A 10,510-nucleotide genomic window follows, 5' to 3' on the forward strand; every position below is an offset into this window, starting at 1 on the left:
TTGTGAAGGGGCGTTTTCAGGAGACTGCCAAGTTCCGGGCAAAAGCCTGTTTTGTTGCGGGTCCAATGATGAACCGATGGGGCTGGGGGCAAACACAGAAAAAAAGACAGGGTTTTGATGATAGCGCAAAGCTTGGGCAAAGTCTCCGGATGGACACAGTTGACCGGGCGTTAGGAGATCAATTTTCGAACTTTATTCAGAAACAGTTTACCAATCCTTATGTGCAAGCTAGAATAAACATTTACAATTAACTTCGTTAAACGTGACATAACAAACAAACTCTGGCGCTTCCACCAACACCGACAGTTCAACAGCTAAACTTCCAAACGAGCGCACAGACTGAAAACACAACACCCACATCTTTTCTGGATATAGGAGCAGGTTTTAAAACTCTAGCACATATTGTAATATGTATTTATTTAAAATACGCCACCACTATAAATGTAGTTTAAAATACAGGGCAAATGTTGAGACTCGGAGATGCAAAACGGTGTTATTTGAATATTCTTGCAATGACCGTGGCGGCTGTTTGGAAAGATGGTAGTGTACAGAGAGATGGAGTGTTGTGGACGGAATGACCGCCAGTTCCGTACTAGGCGACACTGGGACAAAGCACGGCCGGTTTTTTGGGGGGGGGGGGGGGGGGTTGGAGCAGTGCGTATGGGACTGTTGGTTACTCACATGAAAGCATGGTAAATGAACGCCCATCCCCGCGGTCTCTCCAACACGTTGTACAGACAGTTCTGAAGCTTTCGGTAGCGGGCATTCCTCTTGTTGCCGTGTTTGAGGGGCAGCGGTCTGCCCAGCAGCCCGACGCGGGCACTCTGCACACTGTCCCCAGGCAATCCGGCCAGGACCAACCTCTCTCCATCGCCAGGCTGAGGTGCCAGCCTCAGGCGGCTGCCCTGGTGTCTCTCCCCGGGGCTCGCAGCCACCCCGTCCCGGCCTGAGGTCCCACTCTCTACCGCCGTCAGCCCCACGAACTCCACTCGCTTCTCATCGGCCATGCCGCCGGCATCTGCGTGGTTCCGGGGCATCGAGACGGCGGACTCCAACGGGAAGGGAGCGCCGCCGCCGCCCCTGGAGAGCCCCAACTCGGCTTGACCATGCGCCAGGAGTCCGCTCTCCTTGCGCCCTCTCACTGCTCAGAGGCACCCTTCAGAACATTATGCAACTGTGTGTACAGCCAAGTATCAGAGTGATGGGCAGTAAGCTCAGATTCCAGGAGTTTCACAACCCAGAGGGATCTTCCTGAAGGATGGAGTTGTGTCTTCACTTGCAGTGAGTCTCTCTTACTGCCTTATTCAGCTACAATCACCAGCATTGGCTCTCATACAAACATCACTCTCTCTCTCTCTCTCTCTCTCTGTCCCGCTCTGGGGCTTTTCACTCTAACTTCAACATCATTGAAACTTCACAGCAACACGCACCGCTCCTACTGTCACTCCACCTGTCATCCATCAAACTGACATCCCCGCTCCCTGGAGCCTTGACTCCAGCTCCGCCTTCCCCTCATCTACGACACCCCCTCTCCGCTTTTGCAGCTTTCCTCAGCCTCCAGGCTCCTCCCTCATCAGCACATTGCACAGAAAGCTCAGAGGAAGCGGGTCCTGCACTAACAAGAGTTCTAACTGCTGGTTCTGGCCTCGGGGAGAGTAGCGCCTCAGGACGAAGCCTCTGCCCTGCCGGAGCGGCTTCGCTTCAGGTATTTACACAAAAGAACATTAGAACTACGAAGGAAATAAAGATTCGTTTCTCCATGTAATTCAGTCTTCATAATTAACCACTTAGAGGCACAATGCTCACAGCCTCTCCACTTACAAAACTCCTCCAAATCTTACCAAGAACAAGGTACACGTTTGTAATGATCCAGAATCTTTGCCCATGTTTACAGAAATTGACTATTCGTGGAGAATTACCATTACCAGAAAGTAACAGGTCAATATAAATCCGTGTAAACCTCCAAATGTACTTCAGTACTTTTTGCAGGGAAAGTGCTGTAAGTTTTGGTTAGATTGCAGGCTGTGTTTATTTTGGGAGAGATGCTGAATTTTTACCGACATGACGCTGATAGATTCCAGTGTGGGATACTGGAAGTATTCCCTGACTATCTGCGTGCTTTCAGCATTATCACTGGAGCTGAGCTCAGACCCATGAGTTACTCTCAGTCAATGTCACTTTCTGTCTGTACTGACCCAACCGGGGCAGCCCAGTATCACCCGGGCCAGGCCAGAAATAGCACCATCTACAGGACCTGGACCACATTACTGTTTCCTCCCTGCACTCACAAGAACTTGTGATGTTAGTTCATGCCAACTCAGTGCTGGATTCGTTTCTTTAGAGGTCATTTCACAATTTAAAGACATTCTCTTGAAAATAGTCAATACCAATCAACTCATTCCAATCTGTAACTCACTCCCACATATCTATTATTCCAAAGATAAAACACCAAATCCCACGATTAGATTCCAGGCTGTAACTCGCTCCCGGGTATCCGTTATTCTATCTATTTATAAAATCCCTGAACGCCTCGATTAGATTCCAAATTGTTACTCACTCCCGGATTTCATCTACATATAACCACACGCACCAACCCCTCCATTAGATTCCAGTCTGTAACTCACTTGTGATTTCTGATCCTCTATGGTTAAACCATTCTGAACCTCTCGATTACAGTTAAAGGTGTAACCCACTCCTGGGTTCCTGTTATTCTATTTATAAATCCCAAGAACCCTTGATTATATTCCATGCTGTAACTCACGCCCGGGTATCTGTTATTCGATACACACAAAACCCACCCTGAAACCTTGTTTAGATTCCAGTCTATAACTTGGGATTTTTTCATATCCAGAAGACCTTTCATGCACAACTGAACGGTTTCTTTCCGCCATCAAAAATTAACCATGTTATCTTCTTCCTTGATCCTTCACCCCTGGATCGCCCTGTCTTCTAGTTAAATTACCAAAGAACATGCAAAATGCATCATTGGCAGTGCAACTGCACCAGAAGTGAGGGAGAGGTAGAGAGAGAGCGGAGAATAAATCAAAATGGAATTGGAGGTAAAGTCACTGCACCTCCTGCTGTACCCATCTCTTCTAAAGACATCAGTGTTAGTGAACACTGTGTACTTCCTCTCAAATGATATTTGGGCACAAATGTAGCCGCAGAAAAGGGGAGGGCAGTTGGGAGTTATGACCCGCCCCCTTTACGGCTCGCCGCCTGGATTTGTTAATATTCACTTTGGCCAGGCCCAGCAGCACATCCATGAGGAACAGGCACGATTTAAATACGTATGTTCAAAGGACTGAATTAGAGGAGTACATATATCTCAGAGGCCTGTGGGACCATAAGGAATTACAAAGATACAGAGTGGCAAAGAGAAGGAGAGATTTGAAAATAAGGATGGGAATTTTGAAATTAACTATTGTTTAACCGGGATTCTGTATGGGTCAATGAGTACAGGATTGATGGCTGAGCAGAACTATGGTGCACTTAGAAATGGACAGCAGCATTTTGAATAACAACGGGAGGGTAGAATGTGGGAGATCAGCCTGCAGTGTGCTGGAATGGAAATATTTGAATGTAGTAAATGCTTGGATGAGCGTTTCAGCAGGGGATGAGCTGAGGCAAGGGTGGTGTCATGCAATGCTGTGGAGGTGGAAATCCTAATGTGCCTAATCTCATTGTCAGTGAAGACGTCAAGGTTGTAAACTATTCAGCCTGAAACTGTCGTCAGGAGGAGGAATGGAGTTAGCAAGTAAGGACTGGAGTTTGTGAGGGGGACTCGAGACTATATATTCAGACTTGCCAATGTTTAAATAGAGAAGATTATTTATATTCATTGGATATCAGTCTATTAGTATAATATCTGAGAGACCATGGCAGAAGTGAGACAGTGGTAGAGTCATAATTACACACGTACGTGTAAAAATTGAAACTGCAGTTTGAAAGGTATGGTCCAACCATGCAACAGTTCTAGGAGCTGGAAGAAATTAGCAATAGGGAGGGGTAGATAGAGTCTGGGCTTGACAAATGAGTGCAGCTGGATCAGGGATAGAGTCAGGAAATGTTACAAAGGGTGAAAGCAAGACATCTTTTTGGTAAAGCAGATATTCAACAGCATAGGCATCACAAGCAAACCCAATCTTATTGTTAACCAGTATTTGACACAGGGGTCCCTGGGTGATTTCTGTCCTCTCACCAGGAATGTTGAGGCACAGTGGAGTTATTCAAAGTCACCCCTTTCTCTAACCTAAGTTTATTGAGGACACTAGTCTATTACAGTATGGGCAATCAACCTTCTGACAATGCTGGTTTCTGTGTGCAAAATTTAGATATATAGCAAAATTTGGAGATGAATCATGTAGAACTGTTACAGGTACTAAAATTTCTATAACCTAGATCATGGGGGATCTCATTAAGGATGAAAAATAGGCTACAGTTTCAGGTACAGCTACTTAGTATTTGGGTTCTCTAAGATCTAAGCATAAGTCGCATCATAGAGATTTTCACTGATTTTTGTTGGAATAGAAGGAGATTGTAATCACTTCAAGGTGAAGAACTTATTCTCAGTCAGGGAGCTGAACCAAGTTCCTTGCAGAGTTCAGCATCTATGGCTGTTGGTAGTCTGGAGATGGATCATTGCATGGTGAAGCTGGATTGTTGGCTGTAGTAGATAGGATGTTGGCTGGGGAGATTGTAGGTCGGAAATTTTGGATGAATTCAAGTTAAAAGATAGAGTTCATGGTAGTTGTCTTTTCCCTATGATGGGGGATTTCACCTTTAGGTGGCACATTTTTAAGGTGGAAGGAAAGCGATTTAAAAAAGACAAGGGGCAAGTTTTTCACACAGAGGTTAGTTCGCATGTGAAATGAACATCCTGAGGAAGTGGATACAATTACAGCATTTAAAAGGCATTTGGATAAGTACCTAAGTAATAGGAAAGATTTGGAGGGATACGGGCCAGGAACAAGCAGGTGGGAGTAGTTTAGTTTGGGATTATGAATGGCATAGAATGGTTGGACCAAAGGGCCTGTGTCCATGCTGTATAACTCTATGACTCCAAGTGAGTCAGGAGTGCTCCTACAGAAACAAGTAGTTGTCTATTTACCAATGTTTACAGTTCTGTATTTTCTGATAAGTGACAAAGAATATATTTGTACAAAGGAAACAATATACTGTGAATAGTTGAAACGATTTACACTCCACATTATCCATCCCATGATGACTGACTCTTGCTGAGGTGCTGTATAAATTAATCTAATGTTTTGATTCAATTCTTTTATGCTTAAGCTACATCCCATTTGAACACCTCAATCGTGTAGCTTTTCTCCTTGTTCGTTTACATCGATCTGCTTCAACTCAGTTAAAGCCCAACTTGTAACTCACACCAAGTATCCATTAATCTATATATAAAGCCCCTGTAGTGTTGAGTAGTTTGCCGCCTGTAATTCACTCCAGGGTAACTATTATTCTACATACATAAGGCATCCAAGCACCTCCAATAGATTCTTACCTATGATCATTCCTGTATTTGATATATGCTGTCACTTGGAAATGCAGAAAATGGGATTTCCTGATTAAAAGAAATTTACCTTTTTGAATGAAATAAAACTATGGGACCCATTCATTCCCTGGTGCATTCTCCACAGCAACTCCTTGGCAACTAGAGCCAAATGCCAACCAAGGGGTGACAAGTGGCTCAGTGGTTAGCACAGCTGCCTCACCACACCAGGCACCCAGGTTCAATTCCACCCTCCAGTGACTGTGTGTGTGTGTGTGTGTGTGTGTGTGTGTGTGTGTGTGTGTGTGTGTGTGTGTGTATGTGTGTGTGTGCGTGTATGTGTGTGTGTGTGTGTGCGTGTATGTATGTGTGTGTGTGTGCGTGTATGTATGTGTGTGTGTGTGTGTGTGTGTGTGTGTGTGTGTGTGGAGTTTGCGCATGTTCTCCTTGTGTCTGCGTGGGTTTCCTCCAGGTGCTCCAGTTTCCTGCCACAGCCCAAAGACATGCAGGTTAGGTGGATTGGCTATGCTAAAATGCCCATAGTATTCAGGGATGCATAGCTTAGGTGGATTATAAGGGGATGGGTCTGGGTGGGATGCTCCAAGGGTCAGGTTGGGCCAAAGGGCCTCTTTTGACACTGTAGAATTCTATGATACATACAACATTTTTGCTAATACAATGTTTATGTTCCTCCTTTTAAATTTTGGCATTACAAACAAATGAAGTAGGAGCTGAAATAGACCATTTGGCACCTTGAGCCTGCTCCACCTTCAATAAGGTCGATGTTATGTTTGCATTTTGAATTCCACATTCCCATCCATCTGTGATGCCCTGCTTAACAAGAATCTATCTGTAGTAAAAACTGATAAAAAGAAACTGTGGATGCTGTAAATCAGAAACAAAAACAAGAATTGCTGGAAAATCTTGGCAGGTCTGGCAGCTTTTGCTAACAGAAATCAGAGTTAACATTTCAGGTCGCGTGAACCTTCCTCAGATGGAATCAATCCATCCCAAGTTTTAAAAATATTCAATCACCCACCTCCAATGCCTTCTAAGGCTGAGGGTTCTAAAGTTGCACAACCCTCAGAGAGAAAAAAAAAGTGCATTATCTGTCCTAAAAGGGGTAACCCCTAATTTTAAAGCGTGCCTCTCCCGCCCCAGTTCTAGACTGAACCACAAGAGTAGAAACTCTCTGTGTCCATCTTGTCAAAACCATTCAGGATCTTATAAACTTCAATCACGTCACCCAACACTGTTCTAAGCCCCAATGGAAACAAACCCAGTCTGTCCAATCTTTCCTCAAAACAATCTATTCATTCCAGGTTTCAGTCCAGTAAACCTCCTCTGAACCACCTTCAATACATTTACATCCTTAAATAAGGGGACCATTCACAGTTTTCAAGGCATGGTCTCACCAATGCCCTGTATAACCAAAGTATAACATCCATTTTTTAACATGCAATTCCTGTCACAATAAAGGATAGCGTCCCATTAGCCTTTCAGATTATATGCTGTACCTACGTTGTATCCTTCTCTGACTCATGCTTTGGAACACTCAAATCTCAGTACCTCAGAATTTTGCAGTCATTTCCCATATAAATAATATTCTGCATTTTCATTCTTTCTGTCAAAGTGATCAACTTCACATTTTTGCACAATTTACTCCAGCTGCCAGTTTTTGCTGACCCACCCAAACTATCTACATCCATCTATAACTTCCTTGTATCTTCTTACATACTTTCCTTTTGATCTTTATGTAGTCTGCAGATTTAGCTCCCATGCCTTCGCTCCTCTCATTTAAGTCATTAACATAAATTGTTATAAGTTGAAGCCTGGCACAAACAGCTGTGGGATTCCACTTGTCACATCCTGCCAATCAGATAAAGACTTATATATGCATATTCTTTATTTCCTGCCAGCCAATCAATCTTCTATGCATGCTAATACTTTACCCCCTACATCATGATCTTTCATTTTCAGCAATAACTCATTATAACTTACTGAAAAATCAAAGTATAGTATAATCTGCAGACTTCCTTTTATCAAAGAACTGCAATATATTGGTTAAATATGATTTCTCAAACACTAAATAATGCTGAACCTTCTTGATTACCATATGCTTCTATAAGTGAGTAGCATTACGATGGAGAATGGCTGAACCCCTCTGATATTTAAATTAAAACATAAGCCCCGATCTGTTTTGACAGGAGTAGGGGTTGCCCTCTAACAATTACCCTCCAAAACACCCAGAGAAGCTCATCTTTCTCCTCATACTCTATTAAAAAGTATGATTAAAAGAATGAAAATCCCTGATCTCCACTTTACAAGTAACAAGAAACAATTTATTTATTTAACCCAACAATGCACAAATTAACAAATTACTTACAAACCAACAATTCTCTCTCAGACTACTAACTATTCCCTCACTGGTCTAAATTCTAGAGGAAGGCTGTTTAAATAAAAACAAGTCCCACTAATATAAACCCAATTAATAAGAAACAATAGATTATAACAGTCTCTCCAAATTCACAGAGAATGTCTTCTGGAATATTCTATCATCTCTACTCTCTTCACAAGCACCTTGCTTCCATTAATTCTGCTGTCAGGGATATTTTATCTGTATAATTTCTTCAATGAGGACTTTGAGCTCAAAGTCTGGCAGATGAGAGATGGCTCTCTCTGACCTTCCAGATGTCTTTGTCTTATATACCCTCAAGCACATAATCAAATTCTTATAATATGATTCGTTTCAGGTTTTTAACACCATCAGCTTTAAATTCAATTGGCTTTCAGTATCTAGGTGCTTCATTTAAATTAATTGGCTGAGTTCAAACTCGTCACAACATCAAAACAAGACTGTCATTTTGCCAGCCCCTGTAAGGCTTTTTGGATACACTTGTCTCACTTTTTGAGGCTGTCTGTAATGGCATCCTCAGCTGCTGCTCACGGACTTTTTTTAAAATTTCTAAGTATGAAGCATGGATCACTTAAAGGAACCACATATTTTAGTTTCCTGCCTTCCACTTCACAATTACTCCACCCAACTATTCCAAAGCCATCTTCATGAGGGACATCGAGCTAATGGGCTTACAGTTTCTTGTTTCCCTGCTTAAAAGAGTGTTTATATTTGCTACTTTCCAGTCCGATAGAACTTTTCCTGAATCAAGGAAAATTTGGAGAATTAACACCAATGCATCTGCTACCTCATTAACCATGATTCAGAACTGAGAATGAAGTCTATTTGGACCCAGAGACTTGTCAGTGTACAGCTTTTTCAGTTTGCGTAGTATCATTTCCCTCATGATTGTAATTTTGATAAGTTCCTGTCTTCTTTCTGTGTTCTGATTAATAGTTATTACTGGAATGCTTTTTCTAACCACTAAAGTGAAGACAGAGGCACATGTTTGTTCAGAGATAATGGGAACTGCAGATGCTGGAGAATCCAAGATAACAAAGTGTGAAGCTGGATGAACACAGCAGGCCAAGCAGCATCTCAGGAGCACAAAAGCTGACATTTCGGGCCTAGACCCTTCATCAGAGAGTTCTCTGATGAAGGATCTAGGCCCAAAACATCAGCTTTTGTTCTCCTGAGATGCTGCTTGGCCTGCTGTGTTCATCCAGCTTCACACTTTTTATCTCACATGTTTGTTCATTTCATTCTTGTGTCTGTCCTGATGAATGCAAGACAAAAAATCTCCCCAGCATATTTTTTTTTCTTTTTAGCTGTTGTCCCACTGTGTAGTTCCAGGCTGTTACCTTTAAGAAAAATATCTTAAAAACTACCACTTTTATAAAAATGTTAAATAGACAGTAATTGCACAAAGGAAGCTAAAACAGGGTTCTGAAGAAGGGTAATAAAAACTGAAAGAACTGCAGATGCTGTAAGTCAGGAACAAAAACAAAGTTGCTAGAAAATCTCAGCAGGCCTGGCAGCATCTGTGGAGAGAAGTCAGAGTTAATGTTTTGGGTCCAGTTACCCTTCTTCAGAATAAAAGCAAAGTTTCTGGAAAAGACCAGCAGGTCCAGCAGCATCTGTGAAGGAAAAAAACAAAGTTAACATTTCGAGTCCAGTCATCCTTCCTCAGAACTAAGGAAATGAATTCTGAGGAAGGGTCACCGGACCTGAAACATTAACTCTTTTTTCCCTTCACAGATGCTGCCAGACCTGCTGAGTTTTTCAATTTCTGTTTTTGCTGTTGCTGAAGGTAAAATATGACTGATTAGACTAGACAGCTGTGAGATCTACGTGGATTGCAGAGATGCATGCCCAGGTATGTAACAACACTTACCCAGGATGTCTTTGAAGACTCACTGAAAGAATGTGAATTAGACATTGACCAGAGCAAAAATTAAGAACCACAGGTGGGAATTGAGCTGTTGCCAGAATGCCAATGCTTTATATGGAACATGAACTAATCTCTTCATAGGTCATCCAGTAACAACAGCCATCTTAGTTCGTCAGTTAAGAATGATTCAAAAGGACAAGACATAAGGAGATTTCGTCTTGAGCCATACAGATGAAAACACCTCTACAGGCAGAGACAACATAAGGAAGAGGGGCAAAGAGAGCCATCTCAAAGCAGCTAACAGGGTGCTGCAGAGTAAGTGGGCAGCTAAATTGGCCATGCCTGCAGGAATCTTCTCTCTGTCCTGCACAATCAGCCTGCATAAGAAAATAATTATCCAACAATACAATCCTCTTCTGCTACTGAGCATGACTTGAAGGGTTATCCTCTTCTCTTTACTGGGCCATTACAATATATGTATGGATACTTATTGTAATCATGGCCTCATGACTGTGGCTCAATGGTTAACACTGCTGCCTCACAGTGTAGGAAGCCAGGTTCAATTCCAGTTTTGGGTGACTGTCTTCCAGCAAGATGGCAGCACAGTAGGACGCTTTACCTGGAGCTCCACCGCTCTACCTATTCTTTCTGTATCTTTTCTCTGTCTTTTCAGCAGTCCTGGAGCAGGGGAAGGAGTCCTAGAGCAGCAAGAGGTGAAGCG

General features: G+C 42.7%; 1 protein-coding gene across 1 annotated transcript in view; it reads right to left on the bottom strand.

Annotated features, from left to right (window-relative positions):
- Positions 1–1,352, bottom strand: part of LOC125464871 (potassium voltage-gated channel subfamily KQT member 4-like) — a 534,184-nt gene extending 532,832 nt beyond the window's left edge. Inside the window, exon 1 of the mRNA XM_059654245.1 lies at positions 682–1,352. Within this exon, the coding sequence (XP_059510228.1) occupies positions 682–1,037 (356 nt within the window). The 5' untranslated portion in view covers positions 1,038–1,352. The remainder of the gene's footprint in view (positions 1–681) is intronic.
- Between the last annotated feature and the right edge of the window lie 9,158 nt (positions 1,353–10,510).

The sequence above is a fragment of the Stegostoma tigrinum genome, chromosome 24 (genome assembly GCF_030684315.1).
Source record: "Stegostoma tigrinum isolate sSteTig4 chromosome 24, sSteTig4.hap1, whole genome shotgun sequence".
Classification (NCBI taxonomy): Eukaryota; Metazoa; Chordata; class Chondrichthyes; order Orectolobiformes; family Stegostomatidae; genus Stegostoma; species Stegostoma tigrinum.